The 25,077-nt window shown below is 41.5% G+C and overlaps 1 protein-coding gene across 1 annotated transcript in view; it reads left to right on the top strand.

The window, feature by feature from the left end:
* LOC137088497 (C-type mannose receptor 2-like) overlaps window positions 1-25,077 on the top strand; it is a 45,242-nt gene that overhangs the window by 19,379 nt on the left and 786 nt on the right. The window contains exon 3 of the mRNA XM_067452117.1: window positions 24,707-25,054. Within this exon, the coding sequence (XP_067308218.1) occupies window positions 24,707-25,054 (348 nt within the window). The remainder of the gene's footprint in view (window positions 1-24,706; window positions 25,055-25,077) is intronic.

The following is a 25,077-nucleotide window of genomic DNA, read 5'->3' as shown; positions in this document are numbered from 1 at the left end:
TTTTTTTCTTCTTTTTTTCATACAGATACTGCTGTGTGAATATAAACTGTACATCTATCGTTTTAATTTAATTGAGCCAATTATAATAATGGATAGATCTGTTTTATAAACAAGTTTTTTCTTTGCGTTTTCTTTTCTTGCTTTCCTGCCTCTTTGGAACATGTCCATTCACATCTACTGTGGAGAGATGGTGCGCCAGTTTCCTACTGATGGAGAGCTTCTGGGACATTGACATAAACAGCACTTTCCAAACAACTTGAAAATAGTTGGTGACAAACAATTTTGTGTGCCTTTGGAGTTCTTCAGTTTTTTTTCATTCACTAATGCTGGAATAAGATTTTAGAATAAATCTTTTGGTCCTAATTTTGGTGCTAGTAAAGGTTTAAGAGCTTATAAGTTCAGTAACACTTTACAATAAGATCTAATTTGTTAAGTTTATTTAATGTATTGACCAACATGATCTAACAGTGATTTCTTTTTATTTATTTATTTTATTTAATTTTTTATAGTGTTTATTAATAGTTGTTGACCTTGCTTAATAAATTATAGTTCAAAGCTAGTTAATTAAATTTAGTCATTGTTCATGCAAGTTAACAATGCATTAAATAATTAACATTTAAGATTGCATTAATAATAGGGGTGTAACAGTACACAAAGCTGACAGTTCGGGGAGGAACACTAAATATAAAAATGCTTCTTTTTTTTTTATTGGTTTACTGAACAAATTGTAATTATCCTAATCTAAAGGTTTCTTAAAGAATTAAAAATATAATATAAAAAATATCTCTACTAATTATTATTATTATTACCTTTATTTAACCAGGAGAAAAACTCACTGAGATTAAAATGTCCTGTCCTGGCCAAGATAGGCAGCTGTGTTTGCATGTACAGTTATACATAAAAAGTCACATAAAAAACATAAAACATACAACCAGTCAAAAACAATTACACACCATTAATTTACTCTCAAAATGATGTAGTAAAATTTTAAAATGACTAAATGTCACCAGATCTTTTAGCTTCAACTCAGTCTGGAGCAAATTCCAATCTGAGGCTGCGACATATCTGAAGGACGTTTTACCAAGCTTATCTCTAACAAAGGGCACACAAAGATTATAATTTGATTCAGAATGTAATATATAATTGCCTTGTTGTTTCTGTTTAATCAAATGACAAAGAATGCTGTATAGTGTAGACTATATAGGGAGGCCTTACTTGCACTCGCATTGTATGCAAACGTGTAAACTTCACATAAGACTGTTTTTGCATTAACTTATAAATCTAATTATAGGTTAGATTTTTTTCAGGTTTTCAGGTTAAGTAGAATATGATGAATATATAGGCTAATATAATGCATACATTTAGTGAAAGAGTTCAACTCTCTCGTGTTTTATCGACGTCTTTCTGCTGTTGAAACACTGAACGATTACACGATGTGATACATTTTAGTAAGTTCTAATGTATCCTTAACATACCTTCTGATGTTAATTCATGTTTATTCTTTGACTATGACAAGATGATCACATTCACTCGTGCCGCGTTGCTGCTTGAACTGATGTGTCTTTACAGTGATCTGTCATGTCACATTCAAGAGCATCAATATGGCATCACTTGAATTTAATGATAAAATTGACAGAATACATATGTTCTTATGGAAACTTGTATTGAAGTGTGTTCCACTCATTAAACAAGCCGTCTGTTAACTGTTAAAGATTGCATTCGTACCGCTTGGTACACACGTGCACTGTACCGGAAGTCCTTTACCGAACCGGTTCGGTATGAAACCATGTGCCGTTACACCCCTAATTAGTAAATGTTGAAATTAACATTAACTAAGATAAATAAATGTTTATATTATTATTCATTCTAGGTTCATGTTAAATTAAGTAGTTAACTAATTAAACGTTACCCAAAGTTTTGAATCTTAGTGTTGTACATGAAACGATTCTTTTCTTTCCATTTGTTTGTATTTATTCATCTGTTGTGTGAGGTACTTTTCTGTGATGGGTAGATTAAGGTACCTTTGAATGAGGGAGATATATAATAATGCATATAATTACATATAATTGCATATAATCCTCATTGTCCTCCAGACTCTTTCTAAATGAATTTGTGTTTGTGTAAATAGTTTTTTGGGTTTTTCTTGGGCATCAAAAAAGTTTTTTTTGTATATTTGTTTTACAGATCGTTTTGTCAATAAATGTAGAGGATTTAAATTTGGATGTGTTTATTATACGAAATTGCAGCTGTATTATTTGAAAAATGTAATTATGAGTGTATTTCATTATATTAGAGTGTACATGTAAATTACGTTAAGGTATATTTTAGTTCATATTAATTGCTTGTTTTTAAGACAGTAGAATGGATGTCAGTACATTGAGCAGTGCACTTTATTTACAATTTTAATACACTAGAAGCGATTATGAAAGTACATATAAAGTGGTATTTAAGTACCACTTAAGTTGTTCCAAAAAATCACTCTTAATTGCAACTTATTGTATTTTATTTCAACTTAATATGTGATAAATTTGAAATCAATTACATATAATGTGTGTTAAGTACACCGAAAACATTGCATTTAATTCACACTTAAGTGTATATTTAGCTGACATTAAAGTATGTTTTAGTTCACATTAATTGCTTGTCAGTACATTGAGCAGTGCACTTTAATTACAATTTTAATGCACTAGAAGCGATTATGAAAGTACATATAAAGTTGTATTTAAGTACCACTTAAGTTGTTCCAAAAAATCACTCTTAATTGCAACTTATTGTATTTTATTTCAACTTAATATGTGATAAATTTGAAATCAATTACATATAATGTGTGTTAAGTACACCGAAAACATTGCATTTAATTGCACAATTAAGTGTATTTAGTATAAGTACATTATCTGTGTAATAAGTACACTTTATAAAAGTACACTAAAGTGCACTTTTTTTTCACAAGGGCAACAACTATTAATAAACACTTTAGGAAACTGGCGCACCATCTCTCCACAGTAGATGTGAATGGACATGTTCCAAAGAGGCAGGAAAGCAAAAAAATATATACCTTGAGGAAAGAAAAAGAAAACGCAAAGAACAAACTTGTTTATAAAACAGATCTATCCATTATTATAATTGGCTCAATTAAATTAAAACGATAGATGTACAGTTGTGCTCTAAAGTTTATATTCACACAGCAGTATCTGTCTGAAAAAAGAAAAAAAAGAAATAGCCATAAGAGGGATCATAAAAATGAGCATGTTGTCTCTTTTTTATCTAGTACTGCCCTGATGAAGCAGTTTATTCTGCATGGTGTGTGTACGCTTTTGACCACAACTGCATCCCCAATGTGATGAATTCCCTCAGTCGTCAGGGTAGAATGATTGGAGAGGTTCCTTCACGTATCCCACTGAGCACATCATCTTCACTGACACTGGACTTTAAAAATAGAGAACATTTTAATAATGTTTTTTATTCCTACTTTACAGGGAATTAAACATAACTTAAATATACAGGGAGTGCAGAATTATTAGGCAAATGAGTATTTTGACTATATCATCCTCGTTATGCATGTTGTCTTACTCCAAGCTGTATAGGCTGGAAAGCTTACTACCAATTAAGCATATTAGGTGATGTGCATCTCTGTAATGACAAGGGGTGTGGTCTAATGACATCAACACCCTATATCAGGTGTGCATAATTATTAGGCAACTTCCTTTCCTTTGGCAAAATGGGTCAAAAGAAGGACTTGACAGGCTCAGAAAAGTCAAAAATAGTGAGATATATTGCAGAGGGATGCAGCAGTGTTAAAATAGCCAAGCTTCTGAAGCGTGATCATCGAACAATCAAGCGTTTCATTCAAAATAGTCAACAGGGTCGCAAGAAGCGTGTGGAAAAACCAAGGCGCAAAATAACTGCCCATGAACTGAGAAAAGTCAAGCGTGCAGCTGCCAAGATGCCACTTGCCACCAGTTTGGCCATATTTCAGAGCTGCAACATCACTGGAGCGCCCAAAAGCACAAGGTGTGCAATACTCAGAGACATGGCCAAGGTAAGAAAGGCAGAAAGTCGACCACCACTGAACAAGACACACAAGCTGAAACGTCAAGACTGGGCCAAGAAATATCTCAAGATTTTTTGGACTGATGAAATGAGAGTGAGTCTTGATGGGCCAGATGGATGGGCCCGTGGCTGGATTGGTAAAGGGCAGAGAGCTCCAGTCCGACTCAGACGCCAGCAAGGTGGAGGTGGAGTACTGGTTTGGGCTGGTATCATCAAAGATGAGCTTGTGGGGCCTTTTCGGGTTGAGGATGGAGTCAAGCTCAACTCCCAGTCCTACTGCCAGTTTCTGGAAGACACCTTCTTCAAGCAGTGGTACAGGAAGAAGTCTGCATCCTTCAAGAAAAACATGATTTTCATGCAGGACAATGCTCCATCACACGCGTCCAAGTACTCCACAGCGTGGCTGGCAAGAAAGGGTATAAAAGAAGAAAATCTAATGATATGGCCTCCTTGTTCACCTGATCTGAACCCCATTGAGAACCTGTGGTCCATCATCAAATGTGCGATTTACAAGGAGGGAAAACAGTCCACCTCTCTGAACAGTGTCTGGGAGGCTGTGGTTGCTGCTGCACGCAATGTTGATGGTGAACAGATCAAAACACTGACAGAATCCATGGATGGCAGGCTTTTGAGTGTCCTTGCAAAGAAAGGTGGCTATATTGGTCACTGATTTGTTTTTGTTTGGTTTTTGAATGTCAGAAATGTATATTTGTGAATGTTGAGATGTTATATTGGTTTCACTGGTAAAAATAAATCATTGAAATGGGTATAAATTTGTTTTTTGTTAAGTTGCCTAATAATTATGCACAGTAATAGTCACCTGCACACAGATATCCCCCTAAAATAGCTAAAACTAAAAACTAAAACTTCCAAAAATATTCAGCTTTGATATTAATGAGTTTTTTGTGTTCATTGAGAACATGGTTGTTGTTCAATAATAAAATTAATCCTCAAAAATACAACTTGCCTAATAATTCTGCACTCCCTGTAGATAAATAACCCAAGACCAATGTAAATTGAGAAAAGTATTCTTGCATTTTTCCTCATCTTGCCTTGCAAGTTTCAGCTTACCGCACCATCTCCATGAAGGATGTTCCTGCATTTACCACGCCTGGCACAGCAATGCTGCGGCTCCATTCCTTTGGGTGTGTGGCCTGTAAAATATATAATGATTAGGGGATCTGTAAATGCACAAGTGGGAATGTATTACTTACAAATGGACAAGATGCAAAGCATTAAAAAGCTACAGACTTGATAGCAATGTTTTAGCTTGTGTGATCAGTGTAATGGCTGGGCATAAATTCATAATTAACATTAACTTGACCTCATCAAGATGGCTCTGTGATTCCACACAGCTTGCACTGGATCTCCAATAACACATCTGTATTGATACTACAAAATAAAAAATAAAATAAGCACAAAATATTAAAAACACAAATAGTACTTTAACATCTTACTCTCCAAATGCAAAAAGAAAAGAACATTAAAATCATTATTTCATTAGTGGTTGTTGTTATACGTTAAGTTAATATATGGAATAAATGTATATAACGTTAAATGTCTTCTGTCCATTTAAAAAGTAGGAGTTTGATTACAATATTGTATTTACAGCAGGCAAATTCATTGAACATGCCCACACCGGCGATCACATTCCGATATAAGAAATTATTATAATGCAATCTTAAATACATGATAGGAAACATGATTAACGTTAATTCACCTCCCGAGTCCATAGTGCGTCTATCCTATCTGCGATTAAACTAACTTAAATAACTACACCGTAATAGAGAGCTACCATGTTACTGTGAAAATGTAAAATCAAGAGAGCTTATATCAAGATATACTTACTTGACTCGTTATTTGTAGCATATAACGTCTCTTCTGTAATGATCCAAACGGTTCGCTCCTCTGTTGTCTGTTCTCTTCAGCTTCATTTTCCTCGCGATGACGCAAACATGGCGGACCGCGCATTTTTCAAAATCATGACGTAGTATTTTTGGCGCATGTGTCACAGGTCGGAGCGGACCGCCACTAGCGCGAGGAGGGGGAACCAGCCCTCTAGGACTGGGGCCTTGGGATCTGAGTCGCTTCTGACTCTCAACGGATCTTCCCAGCTCTCTCTCTTCTTCGTACAAGCCTAGGCTTACAGGTGAATATACAGACGGTACACTGGACTCTTAGTTTTGGGCGTACAGGTGAGTATACAGGCGGTACACTGGGCTCTTAGCTTTAGACGTGTAGGTGAGTATACAGGACAGTACACTGGGCTCTTAGCTTTGGGACGTACAGGTGAGTATACAGGACAGTACACTGGGCTCTTAGCTTTGGGACGTACAGGTGAGTATACAGGCGGTACGCTTGGGTAGACACAACTCACAGCTCCGTAGTTAGACAGATGTCGGCTTTAGCGCTTCAAGGCTCAGGTGGCTGGAGAGGGCGTATTTTCACACAGCGGACTTCCAGCCTTCCTCACTAGGACAGACTTCTAAGGAACACGTTGACTTCCCACACGTAGTAGAACAGTCCCACGATGACGCAGAGCCCTTGGCTCAGTCCTGAAAGCACTTCACAGACATACGATTATACAGAGACAGCACATAAGCTCCTTCTACACAGCAGCCAATTCAACTTCCCTTCTTTTTATACTCCACACACTATTCACCGCAAGCTCTTACTTCATACAGTTGCCACGCCACCACCAGGTGGGGAAAGGGGTTGACGAGTCACAGTCGGGTGGATATATATATATGCAACAATCGCCCGTCGTCACCAATTCGCTTCCTCTAATGCAGGGCTTTCTCTTCGGCCTGGGGAGGGATCGCTGACAACGTTTGCACAGCACAACACTATAATTCTTCAGGTGGACACACATCAAAAAGGCTCACCCACTGTACTCCACACACACTCATGGTGAATTAGGGTCAGGATCACCACGTTGGGCCGGGAAATAGGTCCTGGATAGTAGAAAGGGTCAGTGCAGAGGATGACCATATGGAAACGTCAAGACCACGACCTTTCAGCACACTCCTTCCTCTTCTCAATATGTTCCCAATGACTTCTCAAGGTAGACAATCTCTTCAAGGCAGTAATAATCAGTGATGCCAGTAACGCGTTACATAGTAACGCGTTACTCTAATCTGACTACTTTTTTCCAGTAACGAGTAATCTAACGCGTTACTATTTCCAAACCAGTAATCAGATTAAAGTTACTTATCCAAGTCACTGTGAGTTACTATTTTAGTCATTTTCCTTTGTAAAAACCAACAGCTTATCAAAATTCTCAGCCCGAGTCCGGCTGGAGCCCGTGTTTTTTATTTATTTATTTTACTTTTTACATTGTTGCAGCCATTAAAATAGTTCAGTTTTGTTTTTAATGTCAAAGTAGTTATTTTTCGTTTCGTTTCTTTTTTATCCTTATTTAGAACAATGTTCAGAGCAATTTTTTGTTTGTTAAATTAAAGTTTATATAGGCAAGACAATTCAAGAGTTGGTTTGAGAGACTCATGCGGTTAACTCACTGGGTCGTCACATAAAAAAATTAAAACTTTAATTTAACAAACAAAAATTGCTCTAAACATTTTTCTAAATGAACTCAATAAAGAAATGAAACGAAATATAACCACTTTGACATTAAAAACAAAGTAGGCTAGTTATTATACCACCACAAAGGCATTTCTGACGAGCTGAGGCAGGCTGGTAGATTAGCCTATTGCTCGCAACGGCGCTCAAAACAACGAAACGGGCTACACAATCTAAAAAAAAAAAAAAGGACATGCAGGTTGTCTTATAGCCTACCTTAGACTTCAGCTAAATTAATATAAATCCGATCTTCAATTCCCGCGGTATAGCCTATGCTCATTTAACGGAGTTTACATCAAAGCAAAAGATTCTAGCATTTTATTCAGCAGCCCATTTCAAATTCAAAGATCGCAATATGAGAGAGAGCGACCTAAGCACTGGTAAGATCATTAGTCTCATTAATTTATATTGAAGATGATTGTGTTTTGTGTGACTTATTTTAAAGTTTCATTAACGGCCATTTGCGTTGGCTTGCTTTACTCATTTGCAGCGATGTAGCAGTAGCCTAGCACCATCATATCTATCTGACTACACCATAACACGCTCTCACACATTTATTTCTTAATTATTTGCCAGGAGTAAAATTTACACATGTGGTTTAAACAACCAGATATATTTACATTTGTCCGGTTTAGTTTGAAATGCTTTCATGCACCTTCTGAATCGGTTTGTTTGAGTGATCAGAATTAAATACGTCTCGAAAGACTCTCGGAAGGCATTTAGGCCTAACGTTACTCCTGGTCATTTAGCAATCCGATAGATACCTGCTCAGAGAAAACGAATGAAGGAACCGGTTGTAAAAAGGCCATAACTCTAGCAGCTGCACTGAAGAAACGGACTCTTTAACCCTGCGCGAGCCATTTCTCGACAGTGGCGCAAGCTATCATGGTCTCATGTTGTTTCCACCAGCACATCTCATTGTTCATTTTAATTATTAAAATAAATATAAAACGAAGGAGAAGCCTAAAAAAGGGGCGTAAAAAAGTCGGGGCCGTCAGGCTCTGGCATAAATGCAATAAAGTGTGTTGCCAAAAACGGTTGTCATTTCTATTTTGAGGCGGCAGGGGTGTTGTCGGCAACTCCTGAATGTAACTAATAAAGTAACTTGTAATCTAACTTAGTTACTTTTAAAATCAAGTAATCTGTAAAGTAACTAAGTTACTTTTTAAAGGAGTAATCAGTAATCAGATTACTTTTTCAAAGTAACTGTGGCAACACTGCCGATGATTAATGGTTAACCTGTTAAGCTGACTTCCAAATTTTGAAAAAATCCTAAGAAAAGTATACTCAGACTAAAACAAATACAGTTTGTGAATCCTTTGCACTAAAAGCATAATTATGGTGTCATTTGAAAGCAGACACCTGGCAGTTTACTGTAAAGTCAAAATGATAATATTTTTTATAATCAAAAAAAGCTATAATAAGCTTCAAAGTTTTGTAAAGTTATTAGAAATTTATTTGTATGAAATATCTTTATGAAAATAAAATTGAAGTGGGCCTTGGAGAAATCTAGAAATGCACTACAGCTAAAGCCACAAGTCTGACCATGTTATATTTCAGATCTGAAGATGATCAGTCTAAAACTCTGAATTTTATTAAACGTTTTACAAGATCGTTTCATGTGATTTTATTTTGAGATATCGCTGTAATATCAACTGATGTTTATTGCCACATCTTCTCAGCTTTCATTCGCTATTTTGCCTCTGTTGTTTAGAGGTGCAAACTGCCCCATTCAGTTTGTCTCCCCGGGACACATTCACACTTCTGCGGACTGGTTATGGCTCCAATTATTATTCTTTTGTCTGCATTATAATTGTAACGAATGTTCGTGGGGGTGTGAAGGAAGAAGACGGGGTCGGCTTTGACTGGGACTCGCTCTCTTTATTCAGTCTTGTTCAAAAACAAATAACGGTCACACGTGTGTGTGTGTGTGTGTGCAAAACTCAGTTTCTCCACGATATGGATCGCTCCTTCTTTAATTCACTTTCTTTCTCAGTGTCTCTCAGTGTCTCTCAGTTTCTCTCAGTTTCTCTGCTGTGCACGCGAAGTCCCAGTCCAGGTCTCTCTCTCTCTCTCTCTCTGTACTGCTGGGGTTTAAATGCTGTCTCTCCAAGCCAATTACTGCAAACAGACACAGGTGTTAGTGATCTGCACTTGACCTACTTACTCATCGCTCGGCTCCGCCTCCTCTCTCCCGCTACAGACCTCATGAAACCACGCCCCTCCTGCCACATACCCCCACCGCCCGACTCAGGCCGGGGAGCCATCCGGCCTGCAGCCTCCCCCCCCCCCCCCCCCCCCCCCCCCCCTCCCCCCCCCCCCCCCCCCCCTCCTCCTGGAGAGGAAGTCAGCCACAACCATCTGAACACCCGGCCTGTGGACCACCTTGAACTTAAACGGCTGTAAAGCGAGATACCAACGGGTGATCCGCGTGTTGGTATCTTTCATGCGGTGGAGCCACTGCAAGGGGGCGTGACCCGAGCAGAGGGTGAACTCTCGTCCCAGGAGGTAATAGCGAAGGGTGAGGACGGCCCATCTGATGGCCAAACACTCCTTCTCTATGGTGCTGTACATCGTCTCTCTCTTAGAGAGCTTACGACTGATGTACAGCACCGGCCGCTCCTCCCCCTCCACCTCCTGGGACAGGACTGCGCCCACGCCCCTGTCCGAGGCGTCGGTCTGTAGGGAAAAAGGGAGAGAAAAATTAGGAGCTTGTAAGAGCGGCCCACCACACAGAGCAGCCTTTATCTGGGTGAAAGCCTGCTGGCACCGCTCTGTCCACTGTACCGTATCTGGTACTTCCTTTTTAGTTAAATCAGTCAGCGGGCTAGCGAGGTCCGAATAGTTAGGCACAAACCTTCTGTAATATCCCGCTAGCCCCAGGAACTGTCTAACCTCCTTTTTGGTCTTGGGCCTTGGACAGGTTGCAATCGCTGCCATCTTATCAATTTGGGGACGCACCTGTCCATGACCCAAGTGGAAGCCCAGATATCTTACTTCCACCCGCCCAATCGCACATTTCTTAGGGTTTGCCGTGAGTCCCGCCCTTCTCAGCGACTTCAGGACAGCCCGCAAATGCTGCATATGTCGCTGCCAGTCTGTACTGTAGATGATGATATCATCCAAGTACGCAGCGGCATACGCAGCATGCGGCCGGAGAATTCTGTCCATCAGACGCTGGAAGGTTGCGGGTGCCCCGAACAAGCCGAAAGGAAGGGTGACGAATTGGTGTAATCCGAACGGCGTGGTGAAAGCGGTTTTTTCTTTAGACATTGGAGACAAGGGGATCTGCCAATAGCCCTTTGTTAAATCCAGTGTCGAATAAAAGCGAGCGGTTCCTAGCCGATCAAGCAGTTCGTCAATCCTCGGCATTGGGTACGCATCAAATTTTGACACCGCGTTCACCTTTCTGTAGTCTACACAGAACCGGACCGAGCCGTCAGGCTTTGGAACCAAAACTATCGGGCTCGCCCAATCACTGCTAGACTCTTCTATTACGCCCATATCCAACATAGCCTCTAATTCTGCCTGAACTACTTTTTTCTTGTGTTCTGGCAAACGATACGGCCGGCTGCGAATGACCACGCCCGGCTCCGTCTCAACGTGGTGCTGAATGAGTTCGGTGCGACCCGGTAGGGGCGAGAACACGTCCGCAAAAGCTGCCTGTAACGTTCGTATGTCAGTGAGCTGCGAGGGTGAGAGGTGATCCCCCCCCTGGGGCCAGAACGAAAGATTGAGGTTTTTGAACCGCTTCTGGCCCGAGATCCTCCTCTCCGCTCACTACCGTCGCTAGCATCACCGACTCCGCCTCTGACCACTTTTTTAATAAGTTGAGGTGGTAAATTTGACGTGCCCCGTCCCTATCGGATCGTACCACCTCATAGTTGAGGTCTCCCACTCGCCGTGTAACCTCAAAAGGCCCTTGCCACTTCGCGAGTAATTTTGAACTGGAAGTGGGGAGTAATACCAAGACTTTATCTCCCGGTGCGAATTGACGTAACCTAGCTCCCCTGTTGTACAGCTGCCTTTGTCTGTCCTGGGCCTGTAACAAATCCTCCATTGATAGCCGCCCCAACGTGTGGAGTTTTGTTCTCAGGTCCAGGACATACTGAATTTCATTTTTTGCCGCGGAAGGTCCGTCCTCCCAAGCCTCTCTAAGGACATCCAGCACCCCCCGAGGCTGGCGCCCATAGAGAAGCTCGAAGGGGGAAAACCCCGTGGAGGCTTGCGGGACCTCGCGTACAGCAAACAACAGAGGTTCTAGCCACTTATCCCAATTTTTGGCGTCCTCGTGAACGAACTTACAAATCATGGTCTTCAACGTGTGATGAAACCGTTCCACCAGACCATCTGTTTGTGGGTGGTAGACGCTGGTGCGAATCGATTTAATGCCCAATAATTCGTATAGTTCGCGGACCGTCCGTGACATGAACGCCGTGTCTTGGTCGGTGAGAATCTCTTTCGGGATTCCCACCTGGGAGATTAAAGAAAACAGTGCGGCCGCCACACTCCTCGCCGAAATAGTGTGGAGGGGCACTGCTTCCGGGTATCGCGTTGCATAGTCCACTAGGACCAATGCAAAGCGATGCCCTCGTGCAGATCGTTCTAATGGCCCGATGAGGTCCATACCAATTCTTTCGAAGGGGACCTGCACTAGTGGAAGGGGGCACAATGGTGCTTTTGGGGTGGCCGGTGGATTCACCAACTGACAGTCACGACAAGACGCGCACCACCTGCGCACGTTCTCGTGAATGCCCGGCCAAAAGAAGCGGGCCATTAGACGGTTAAGTGTTGCTTTTTGTCCTAAATGCCCTGCCATCGGATTACAATGAGCCGCCTGGAATAGCATTTCCCGACGGCTTTTAGGTATTAACAACTGGGTTGTATCCATTTTTGTCTGGGTATCTTGGGTCACCCGATACAACCTATCTTTCAAAACTGCAAAATACGGATAGGTGAGCGGTTGTCCCGGTTGGAGGAGGTGGCCGTCGATGGAACGGACCTGCTCAAATGCATTTTTCAGCGATTCATCTTGGGAGTGTTCCAGGGGAAAGTCATCGCGATCTGTGAGAGGAGCCATCTCCAGACCACTCGGTTCCCCTGAAACAGCTTCCCGAGGTCCCGAATCCACCTCTCCCAACTGAGCGACCGCCTCCCTCCGCTGCATATCTTTCCCCCAAGAGGCATCCGCACATAACTGCCCTAATAATTTATGGAATGCTGGCCAATTGGTTCCCAGAATCAACGGATGCTGGAGATGCGGGTTAACTGCAGCCTCCACACTATGCTTTTGTCCCCGAAATTGAATAACGACCGGCACTAAAGGATACTTCACCACTTCCCCGTGTACACACCTCACCGTAACCGTGCGGCTGTTACCCAATGCCTTGGGTTGTATCAGGCTTTGGTGGATGGAGGTCTGGTTACAACCTGAATCCACCAAAGCCTGATAAGTACCCCCCTTGATACTCACAGGTATTAGGTACAATCCAGCTTGATCGAGGGCAGCTTGCGGCGCGTCGGGGACCCGGACCAGCGCGCCCACCTCCATGATAGGGCACTGATCAATGAAATGTCCAGGATCCCCGCAGCGCCAACAAGCTGGCCCAGACCTCACCGCCGCCCTAGTGGCCGTAAGCAGGTCGACAGATTGGTGTGGAGAGAGAGTGGGATTGGAGGGAGAAGAGACAGTGTCCGCCGCTGTCGCCCCTCCCCTCGGTGCCGGGCGGGGAGGTGGCCGAGGCTCCCCAGATCCACCCGTCCGCCATCTTGGGGCCGGTTTGGGCGGGACTCCCCCGCGAGACCTGGGAAAAGGGATAGGGCGAGAGAGAGGGGGATTGTTAGCAGGAGAAAGAGAGAGAGAAGCAGATGGTAAGTGTTCGCCGACCCCGAGGCACGCCACCAGCTGATCCTCCGCCAATTGGATGGCCTGGTTCAGCGACGTCGGGCGGTGGCACTGGACCCATTGCGCGGTCTGTTTGGGAAGCCGCGCGACGAACTGCTCCAGTACCACTCGATCTATGATGCCATCGACGTCGCTTCCACCTGCCATCAGCCACTTGCGGCAGGAGTCCCGGAGCTGGTGCGCGAAGGCGAAGGGCCGGCCGGAGTCGTCGAGGGTCAGGGTCCGGAACCACTGTCGATGTTGTTCCGGACTCCGGCCGACCCGCTGTAGAATGGCGTGTTTCAGGTCGTCATAGACCAGGAGATTCCGGACTGGCAGTTGGTGGGCGGCTACCTGCGCCTCCCCGGACAGCAATGGCAGGAGCCGCATGGGCCAGTCCGAGCGGGGCCATCCCCTGGACTCGGCGGACCTCTCAAAGAGGTCGATGAATGCCTCCGGGTCATCCTCTGGCCCCATCTTTGAGAGCTGGAACAGGGTCGCCGAGTCGGATGTAGCGGGGGGGGTGGCCCGAATCTCCCGGTCGATCCAGCTCCGGAACAGCTCCCGGTCTTCATGCTGAGCGCGAAGGAGGACTTCAAAGCGCTTTTCGTGGTCCTCCCTCACGGCCAGCAGGTTTTGATGTTGCTCCTGGTGAAGACCGGTGAGCGACTGGACGATGTCCGCAAATGGCGTCTTCGGCGGGGTCTGCATGGCGGCGGCGATCTTCTTCCTTCCCGGGTTTCGGCACCAGTGTAACGAATGTTCGTGGGGGTGTGAAGGAAGAAGACGGGGTCGGCTTTGACTGGGACTCGCTCTCTTTATTCAGTCTTGTTCAAAAACAAATAACGGTCACACATGTGTGTGTGTGTGTGCAAAACTCAGTTTCTCCACGATATGGATCGCTCCTTCTTTAATTCACTTTCTTTCTCAGTGTCTCTCAGTGTCTCTCAGTTCCTCTCAGTTTCTCTGCTGTGCACGCGAAGTCCCAGTCCAGGTCTCTCTCTCTCTCTCTCTGTACTGCTGGGGTTTAAATGCTGTCTCTCCAAGCCAATTACTGCAAACAGACACAGGTGTTAGTGATCTGCACTTGACCTACTTACTCATCGCTCGGCTCCGCCTCCTCTCTCCCGCTACAGACCTCGCGAAACCACGCCCCTCCTGCCACAATAATTACTAACGATTCTCTATTCAAACTGTACTATTCAAACCTCATTTCTAAATCAAACCTCTCACTTTACCCTCACTGAGACTCTATTGAATGCATTTCGTCCAAATAAGCACTTCAGTAGTTTTACATTTAGAAAATGTTCATAAAAATAAGTATTTACTCAGTGGCAGGTGCATCTAGGGCAAGCTAGCATGTTAGCTTAGCACACCAGCAAAACAACAATTTATACGATTAAAATCATGTTTTATTCAAAACTTGCTTCATATCACTTTATAATTTATATGTAGAGTGTTTTATATTACAATATGTGATCTCATATAGCTTCGGGTCAAAAAATCTGACAGAAAATATACAATGCTAAAAGCTATGTGGAATAGCATTGCATTATAAATATCATCTATTATGAAACCACCCAACATGGCATAAAGAACACAGACCAACCATATATTGCCGCGATTGTGTGTTTATGGTCTTAAAACGTGTCTATCTGCATAAAATAGCGATCTAATGATGTCTGGGAGCTGTTTTGGTCATGCCAGATACTTCCTGAATGTCACATGGTGTGTCTGTTCTTCGTGAGCTAAATATGGGGTGAATTTTCAGTAGTACAGCTTTCCAGCGCCCTCCGGCTGCCAGAATGAATTGAAAACACAGCATATCACAGTCTACTGCGCTCATAATGATACATCCGCGAATTTTGGATAAAGATTGAATAAATAATACTTCTCTGTATAGAAATTTGACTCAAACATGTGAGAATCTATCAATATTTCTCCACATCTGCACACATTTGAAGTAAAAGCCCTGAGGGAAGTTGTTTTGTCGAGTGTCTTCATGACGACCAAAGAGGAGTTTTTTATGAATGGGAGCAAATGACGCGCATATTACAATCAAAAGGTAGCGACGCCCATGATCATATTCATAACTCCTCGCACATATTAACACATTACGGTCACTATAAGACTTTGAGAATAAAACAGAGGTAAAAAAATTAAACTTTAGTCTTAGATCTTTTTAATGATGTATAGTTTGTCAAGGTAATTACTTACACCTGATAGTAATTTTGAGCTAATTTAAGCAAAGAGCGCTTCAGCACGTCCTCGTGACGGTTATCAGGTTAACACATTTCAAAATCTGCCGCCTGGAAGAAACGTCACGTCAGCTTTGACAGCATTGGCTGTCGTGTGTCTCGTGACCAATTGCGTCATTACGTCAGCTTTGACAGCTTTGGCCGTCGTGTGTCACGTGACCAATTGCGTCATTACGTCAGCTTTGACAGCACTGGCTGTCGTGTGTCTCGTGACCAATTGCGTCATTACGTCAGCTTTGACAGCACTGGCTGTCGTGTGTCTCGTGACCAATTGCGTCATTACGTCAGCTTTGATTGTAAAATGCCATTGGCTCTCGTGTGTCATGTGACCGATCGCGTCCTGCTAAAGAGTCAGGACAGGAGTATTATTTGAATGATAAATATGAGAAATATGCGTTCATAAAGGGATCATCATTTCAATGATTAAAACATTAAGATCAACTCTGTTCTTTACATAAAGATATCGTATGACTTCAGAAAGCGTTGAATACAACATGAGCTAATACTTTTATACTGTTTTTGGTCAGTTTTTGCAATAAAAGCATATTTATATTTATAAAATCATGTCTACTTTTACAAATGCAAAGAATTAAATGCGTCTTGATCTGATATATTGGGATATGAATCAATACATTATATGGGCTACTCATCATTTACTAATGGTTTGATCATCATTTGTTCATGATTAACAATTTATTGAGATAATAGTATATTGATATTTCAGTGATTAATAATATATTAACTAGTAACTTAACCATTTACTAAGGATCTGTTTGATTATTTTATGAAATGCTATTTTTTTTAAAGATAGACCTAACTTATGACAGATTTGTAAAGCATTAGCATATTAATCATTTATGAATGTATAATTATGATTTGTAAATTATTAGTTTATCATTATCTAATAACTTGTAAATACTGTATAACTGAATCTACAAAACATACAAAAAAGAAACATTTATGAAATGCATTGTCATGTTTTGTAAACCATTAGTTTATTATTAACTATTAAACTGTAAATTACTTAAAACTGAATCTACTAAATATATGTAAACTAATTAACAAATCACTCATTAATCATTAATGAACACGTAGTCATGTTTCATAAATCATTAGTTAATCATTTACTAATCACTTGTAAATGACTTGTAACGGAATTTACAAAACATTCATAAAATGTTAGCATATCACTTGATAATCATTTATGAATGTTTTGTAAATGATTAGTTCATCATTAACTAACCACTTATAAATGACTTACAACTGAATGATATTATAAAGTGTTACCGGGGATTCTTGCAAATCTCGTTGCCTCCAATGAAATAAGTCGTTCGGGCACACTTTCTGTTTGCCGGGGTCTTCTTAGTGGATGTACTGTGCGTCTGTTTGAAGGGGATAAAGACAGAGATGTGGATACAGTCCTTAACCGTGGCTGTAGTGTAGAGGTAAGATGCATGTCTTTAAGTTTTGACGCATATTGATCATATTGATGAGGTTCGAATCCGCCTTTTCCACTAACATTTTCTCAATTCTTTTTGAAAATAAATGCCATTCTGATCTGATATATGATGGGAAAAGGGAGTAGAGAGAGTGTGGCAAAAGGCAGATTCGATCCTGTGATCGAGTTGCATCAAAACTTGATGACATGCGTCTTACCCCTACACTATAGCCACAGTTAAAGATTTGACCCATTTCTCTGGCTTTATCCCCGTCAAATGTTCCTATCGATATAGCCTCTGATTTCTTACGGTCCAACTCGTCTGACGCCTGTCTGATACATTCTTCCTCTTCTTCATCTTCAGAAGCTGTAGATTAGGGTATTATCCAGTCTTATTATGCCGCTTTCATCGTCGCTCAGATCATCTCTACAGCCGGCCAGAACGCTGCATGAATAATTAGCCACGCGTCCCTTGGAGGGCGGGGCAATAACAAAAGCCAGTATGGATATACACACAGACAAAACAAGGCGATTTCAACCTCAAAATATACGCTTTTAAATATACAATTAATGCCATCTCAAACACGTAGAGGCTTCTTCGTGATTTCAACTAACAGATTCTGCAAAAAAGCGAAAATCACATAATTTGAAAAAAATCGCTTCTTTCTCATTTTTCTCAATAGTAGAGCTGCCGACTTGTGTCCCTGGTTTCCGTGACGGGTCACATATGTTCATCTTTCCAAACAAAACTGCCCTGCAAAAAGTATCAATGATTTTTCACTTTTAATGCTGATAAAGCCTATAGCTTAAGTTTGGCATATTGGGGGCAAATGCACACAAATGTTCCAATAAACCACTTCGAAACTAGGCTTACAATCTCCTAATGTTTGTTTTTTATAATTTTTTTCATTTAATGCAGGTTATAAACTGAACTTTATAGGGCCCTATCTTGCACCCAGCACAATTGACTTTGTACACAGACGCATGTGTCATTCCTGTTTTGCACCCGCGCAAAGCGCGCTTTTCCCTCCACAGAAGCACGTCGCTAAACTAGTGAATGAACTTGCGCTCCCTGGGCGGTTCAGCGCAAAAAAGGAGGCGTGTTCTGGCGCAAACAATCCCTGGTGCTATTTTGCTGTTCCATTAAACAGTTGCGCCACTGACCAGAAAAACCTAGTCTAAAGTCAGCGGTGCGCTGCGGATGTTCATTATGCTATTTTAAGGGCGCATGCTTGACCATAATGTATAGCGTGCACAACCTGGATACACATTGCTCATGAAATCTACACAGATGCAACAGTTATTTTTGCAAATCATAAATTGTTACACTAAAAAAAAATATTAACACATTGTGGTGTGCCACGAAGATATGAAAAAATAGGCATAAATCTAGCTTACAAATTATTCAGGCTAATTGTAGTAATTAAGGATCAGACCTGTTTGCCCAATAGTGGCCAGACATACAGTCTTGTTCAAAATAATAGCAGTACAATGTGACTAACCAGAATAATCAAGGTTTTCCGTATATTTTTTTATTGCTACGTGGCAAACAATTTACCAGTAGGTTCAATAGATTCTCAGAAAACAAATGAGACCCAGCATTCATGATATGCACGCTCTTAAAGGGTCATGAAACCCCCCTGCTGCAGCGGTGTTTTTTCACACCTTCGATTTGAAAAAGCTTGTTAAAAGGGGAGTGGTCGACTGTGAAAAGGTGGGATGGTATTGTGTGGAAAGAGGGAATGTTTGCATAAATAGGGGAGTGTCTGTCAGTAGGTGCTGAGCGGTTCTGAGACATGTTCTTGGTTCACGTTGGCATTGTTTACCACAGTGAGATTAAATGAGGGATGAGTACAGCGAATGAGAGAGCTATGCGTGGCGTGCAGCAGAGATCGCAAATCATTCAGCTCTTCAAAGTTCAAACCAGCATAATTCAGTGAGAAATGAAAATAAATGTTATTCTGCATGACGAAATATTTTGCAAACGTGATAAAACTATATTTGTCCAAATATGCACGCTGTTTGGCAAGATGAACAACGCGCCGACGTGATAAGAGAACGTGAACCACCCAACATGCGATGTGATAGAGATGTGTAATTCTAGATCGGGATTAAAGCGAAGGGGTTTGAGGCTTCAGTCTCGACCGCGCATCTGAAGCAGAGCGACGCGCGCTGGGTTGCCGTGACGATCCGCGCTGTCTATCACTCGGCAGCTAAATCTATATTTGTCCAAATATGCAGCACACTGTTTCACTAAGAGCCCGAACACATGCGGTTTAGTGCATGGCTGTGACGACAAATAAAACGGAGAGGACGTGGCTTTTGTTCATTGGCCTACAGATTACAGATTGGTTATTTTGCACTCCTGACATAGATAGTCAACGCTTGCAGGTTCGGCGTGCGATTCCTCAGGTGAATTTTACTTTACCGAGCCTTTGTAGCAAAGGCTTCCACAGCCGGCGCCGGTTACAGCTCGCTCGGCGCCCTTACGTTACTTCGTATCAGCACAACGCCTAGCTTTCCTCCGTGACTTTTCCGCACGCTGCTTCCAAAACTTTCCCACCATATCTCTACAATAATGATGGAAGACGAGCCTGACAGAAGTGACTGTCTCATGCATATTAACTAAATTATCTTGTATGCATACTACAGCGCAGGGATTGGACTGAATGAGCTTTATGTCATGAATATATATCGAGAATCGCTCGGAGCGGTCGACGTCAGCATGTGCCCAGCTGCCCATACTTGGGCCGAAAAGGCCGTGCCGACGTCAGCATTTGTGACGTTGCTCCGACTAAACTTTTCAAACCGGAAGACAGAAATCGCTCTGAAAAATGCAAAAATAACTGTTTTCACATATGCATACCATTAATGAGTACCCTTAGTGTTTTCAATGATGTACAGCCTATACATATCTGTTTACATCTCAAAAAAAGTGTTTTGGGGTTTCATGACCCTTTAAGGATGTGCAATTGGGCAATTAGTTGAATTAGTTGAAAGGGGTGTGTTCAAAAAAATAGCAGTGTGGCATTCAATCACTGAGGTCATCAATTTTGTGAAGAAACAGGTGTGAATCAGATGGCCCCTATTTAAGGATGAAGCCAACACTTGTTGAACATGCATTTGAAAGCTGAGGAAAATGGGTCGTTCAAGACATTGTTCAGAAGAACAGCGTACTTTGATTAAAAAGTTGATTAGAGAGGGGAAAACCTATAAAGAGGTGCAAAAAATGATAGGCTGTTCAGCTAAAATGATCTCCAATGCCTTAAAATGGAGAGCAAAACCAGAGAGACGTGGAAGAAAACGGAAGACAACCATCAAAATGGATAGAAGAATAACCAGAATGGCAAAGGCTCAGCCAATGATCACCTCCAGGATGATCAAAGACAGTCTGGAGTTACCTGTAAGTACTGTGACAGTTAGAAGACGTCTGTGTGAAGCTAATCTATTTTCAAGAATCCCCCGCAAAGTCCCTCTGTTAAAAAAAAGGCATGTGCAGAAGAGGTTACAATTTGCCAAAGAACACATCAACTGGCTTAAAGAGAAATGGAGGAACATTTTGTGGACTGATGAGAGTAAATTGTTCTTTTTGGGTCCAAGGGCCACAGGCAGTTTGTGAGACGACCCCCAAACTCTGAATTCAAGCCACAGTACACAGTGAAGACAGTGAAGCATGGAGGTGCAAGCATCATGATATGGGCATGTTTCTCCTACTATGGTGTTGGGCCTATTTATCGCATACCAGGGATCATGGATCAGTTTGCATATGTTAAAATACTTGAAGAGGTCATGTTGCCCTATGCTGAAGAGGACATGCCCTTGAAACGGTTGTTTCAACAAGACAATGACCCAAAACACACTAGTAAACGGGCAAAGTCTTGGTTCCAAACCAACAAAATTAATGTTATGGAGTGGCCAGCCCAATCTCCAGACCTTAATCCAACTGAGAACTTGTGGGGTGATATCAAAAATGCTGTTTCTGAAGCAAAACCAAGAAATGTGAATGAATTGTGGAATGTTGTTAAAGAATCATGGAGTGGAATAACAGCTGAGAGGTGCCACAAGTTGGTTGACTCCATGCCACACAGATGTCAAGCAGTTTTAAAAAACTGTGGTCATACAACTAAATATTAGTTTAGTGATTCACAGGATTGCTAAATCCCAGAAAAAAAAATGTTTGTACAAAATAGTTTTGAGTTTGTACAGTCAAAGGTAGACACTGCTATTTTTTTGAACACACCCCTTTCAACTAATTGCCCAATTGCACAGCCTTAAGAGCGTGCATATCATGAATGCTGGGTCTTGAAAACTCTTAGTTTTCTGAGAATCTACTGAACCTACTGGTAACTTGTTTGCCACGTAGCAATAAAAAATATACTAAAAACCTTGATTATTCTGGTTAGTCACATTGTACTGCTATTATTTTGAACAAGACTGTATATGAATATAAGAACATCTGACAAATTGGTTTGTCCGTCAAGAACCAGGAAAAAAAATCGACTGAAAAAATAAAAAACTGTTTAACCGACGCTATTTTGGGTGGGTTTCTCCCATCCCCATACAACACAACTTCTCTGTCTTTCACTCCCTTACGAAAGGAAAATATATTTACCAATATATTAGTTGAAATATATTTTAATATATTGTAAATATATGGAATAATATATTGATGGTATTATAAAACATATTAAATATTAATGTAATATATTGCAAAATATACAAATGATTGCCGCTTTCAATATATTGCAATATAGTGAAAGATATAAATATTAATTCCCATATATGTTAATATATTTCCTAATGTATTGCATGAAATTTTCCAATATACTGCAATATATTTTTGTTTCGTAAGGGCTGCTCTTACAAGAACATCAGTCTCCTCGGCTGTGAACCGCTCCTGGCGTGCGTCTGGTAAATACGCCATAATAATAGCGATCCATAATGGAACTTGCGCAGCTGCTTTTAAAGGGAATGTTGGATGCCGCTCTGATTGGTTTATTCACGTTATGTCCAAACCACACCTATGAATAATAAAGCTACTTCAGACCAACCCATTTTAGATTTGCGCCGGGCGCAAGAGCCATTTATCCCGCCGGGAAAATAGCAACAGCGCCGAGACCCGCCCACAAAGTTACTTGCGCTCCGCGCTTTGACACTTGCGTTTCAGATCGTTAAAATAGGGCCAATAGTGATATTTCAGAGCTTACTTAAATACTTAGGCGGTTAGCCGCAAATTTCCTCGGAGCGAAGACGGAGTGGTGTTTCTGATATCAGTGAGCGAGCAGTGGAGTGGGGAGCGGGAAATTGCGAACCTGGAGCAGAGCTGGAGCGGAAGGATTCTTGAATGCATAGAGCGTGGAGGGGAAATTGCTGCCACTCCACTACGCTCACATACTCTGGAGAGGGCGCTCTATGCTTCTCCTTTAGCCTACCCCTGAAGAAAACAACTGAAAACAAAATAAAATGTTTACTGAAATAATAACTTAAAGATAGCAACTGAGAAAGACTGAACACATAGAAAATGCCCCCATATATAGATAATCCTATTCAGCGAATTACAAACTGAAGGTAGTAAAATATGCAGCTGAAAATGGTAATCGAGCAGCAGAAACAAAGTTTGGAGTGAGTGAGAAACTTGTGAGGGACTGGCGAAAAACAGACGTTACTTTATCTGTAATGAAGAAAATAAAGAAAGCTAATCGCAAAAAGCAAGATGGCCAGAGCTTGAGGAACAAGTCCACAGATTGAACAACGCTCAGCTGTGAGACGAACGCTGCCAGTGTGTGAATCATAGACGGTGTGAACACATGAACACACAGCAGCGTCTGCAGAGACGAGACGAGAGACGGCGTTACACTACCTCATGTCTCAAAGCACATTACATTACAGTAATAATCAGGGTTGGGCAAGTTACTTCCAAACTGAACTTCAGAGCATTTTACATCCAGAAGAAGCCGACATGATGTAGAATAATGACTGTGGGCTATCCAGACTAACAATATAGCATATAATTGAGAAAGTGAAGGCTCAAGACAATGAAAGAAAGGATGACAGACAGAATCTAAGTCTGTTATAAGTATGGTAGAGGTAAAGTGATGATCTGGCTATATCTGGGAATAGTTTGGGTCTGTTCATATTAGACACAACAGAACTGAATACACTCTAATGCCATGACAAGATGCACATTTGTTCTTTTCTTATTGTTGGGATGGTTGGTTTTGAGTGGTGGCTCCCATCATGCACTGCAAAATGAAGCTTTATGTTGTCATCATTGTTGAGGTTCATATACTGATCGTGTGTTTTTGTGTGTGTGTCCATCCATAACAATACCCACATAGCAACACTGATTTTTGATGTCTGTGTGTGTCATTGTAGATTAGCCTTTTCGTTAAAATCTTCTAACTGATGGTTATAATACTGCAGGATCTGATGCTGCAGTAACTCAGGAATTATAATGAAAATGCATTAATAACACAATTGTTAGAACCAAAGGACATCAGTCATTTTTAAGATGATTATAAAACTGTTAACAGGTAACCATCCTCATCTGATGTCAGTTTGTTTAAGGTTCTTTTGCTGCTGCAGATGTGTTTTACAAACACACTTTCACAGCAGCCAAAAACAGACAAATGTATAATAAGAGTAAAGAACCCAACTAATGGAAACACTGATCACCGTTATGGTGACTTCAAATGAAACACATTAGAGTTAAACCTCTGTTATTTCTCAATAAGAGCTTCTGTAGACGTCTGACAGAAATAAATTCAGTCTGGTTAGTAATGGGTGAAGCTGGTAATGCTGTTTGTGGAGTTGTTTAATCCTCTGCTGAGATCTTCAGAGATTTAATGTCTTCTTTTATCTTCAGTTGATTTCATCTAAAGCTGTGGCTGAAGTCGGTTGTAGTTTTTGTGTTTCTGCTCGTCTCTTTTTCTGTTCTCATCTTTCCTTCAGTTATTCTGCTTATTAATAGGCTTATTAATGCTGAAATGACTCCATATTTATTATACACAGATTGTGTGACTCAGATAAGGTCCAGTTTTGGTTTATTTCTTTGCTCTTGGCTGACATGTGGCATTGTTATGGCCTGCTTGTGGCCCAGATCTGGCAAACAGGAGTGGGCCACTCAAGGGCCGTAATTCATCGCAGCATGTGGGCCAGATCCGTATTCCACATGTGCCAGATGAGGGCCAGATCTGGGCCGACACAATGTTGCTATGTGGGTAATGTTGGATGAGACCAGTGAAACCAGTCATTATATGATTATAGTGTCAGCATCAACAGTTTATTGTTATCACCTAGTCATCATCATTTCTTTTGCCGTAACAAATGTGCTTTTTAAAGACAAAGTTGCAGCAGCAAAAAAGGTCAATAATAATTTAATTATCTCAAATTTTAAATGAAATGTGCCCCACCACTGCTTTTATTTTACATCCAAACCATAAATCAGTGTAAGAATAATGAACAAACTGACTCATGAATCTGTTTCTGTTCTTAAAGTGAGCACAGGACTCGTCTTAGTCGATCAGATGAAGAACTGGAGAGACGCTCAGAGTCACTGCAGACAGAATCACATTGATCTGGTCAGTGTGAGGAACCAGAATGAGAGTCAACAGATTCAGAAGTTCATCAGTGATCGTAACTTATCTGGATCAGGTGTCTGGATCGGTCTGTTCAGAGACTCATGGCAGTGGTCAGATCAGAGCAACTCCTCATTCAGATACTGGGCTCCTAATCAACCTGATAATTATCAAGGTGTTGAAAACTGTGCAGTGATCAAACCGAATGCTCAGGGGCAATGGAATGACATCTCTTGCAGCAACCAATTTCCTTTTGTGTGTCATGAAGGTGAGCAGATCCTCACAAATGAC

The sequence above is a fragment of the Pseudorasbora parva genome, chromosome 1 (assembly GCF_024679245.1).
Source record: "Pseudorasbora parva isolate DD20220531a chromosome 1, ASM2467924v1, whole genome shotgun sequence".
In the NCBI taxonomy this organism is placed as follows: domain Eukaryota; kingdom Metazoa; phylum Chordata; class Actinopteri; order Cypriniformes; family Gobionidae; genus Pseudorasbora; species Pseudorasbora parva.
Note: the sequence above shows the minus strand (reverse complement) of the source record. Positions and strands in the feature narration are given on the sequence as shown.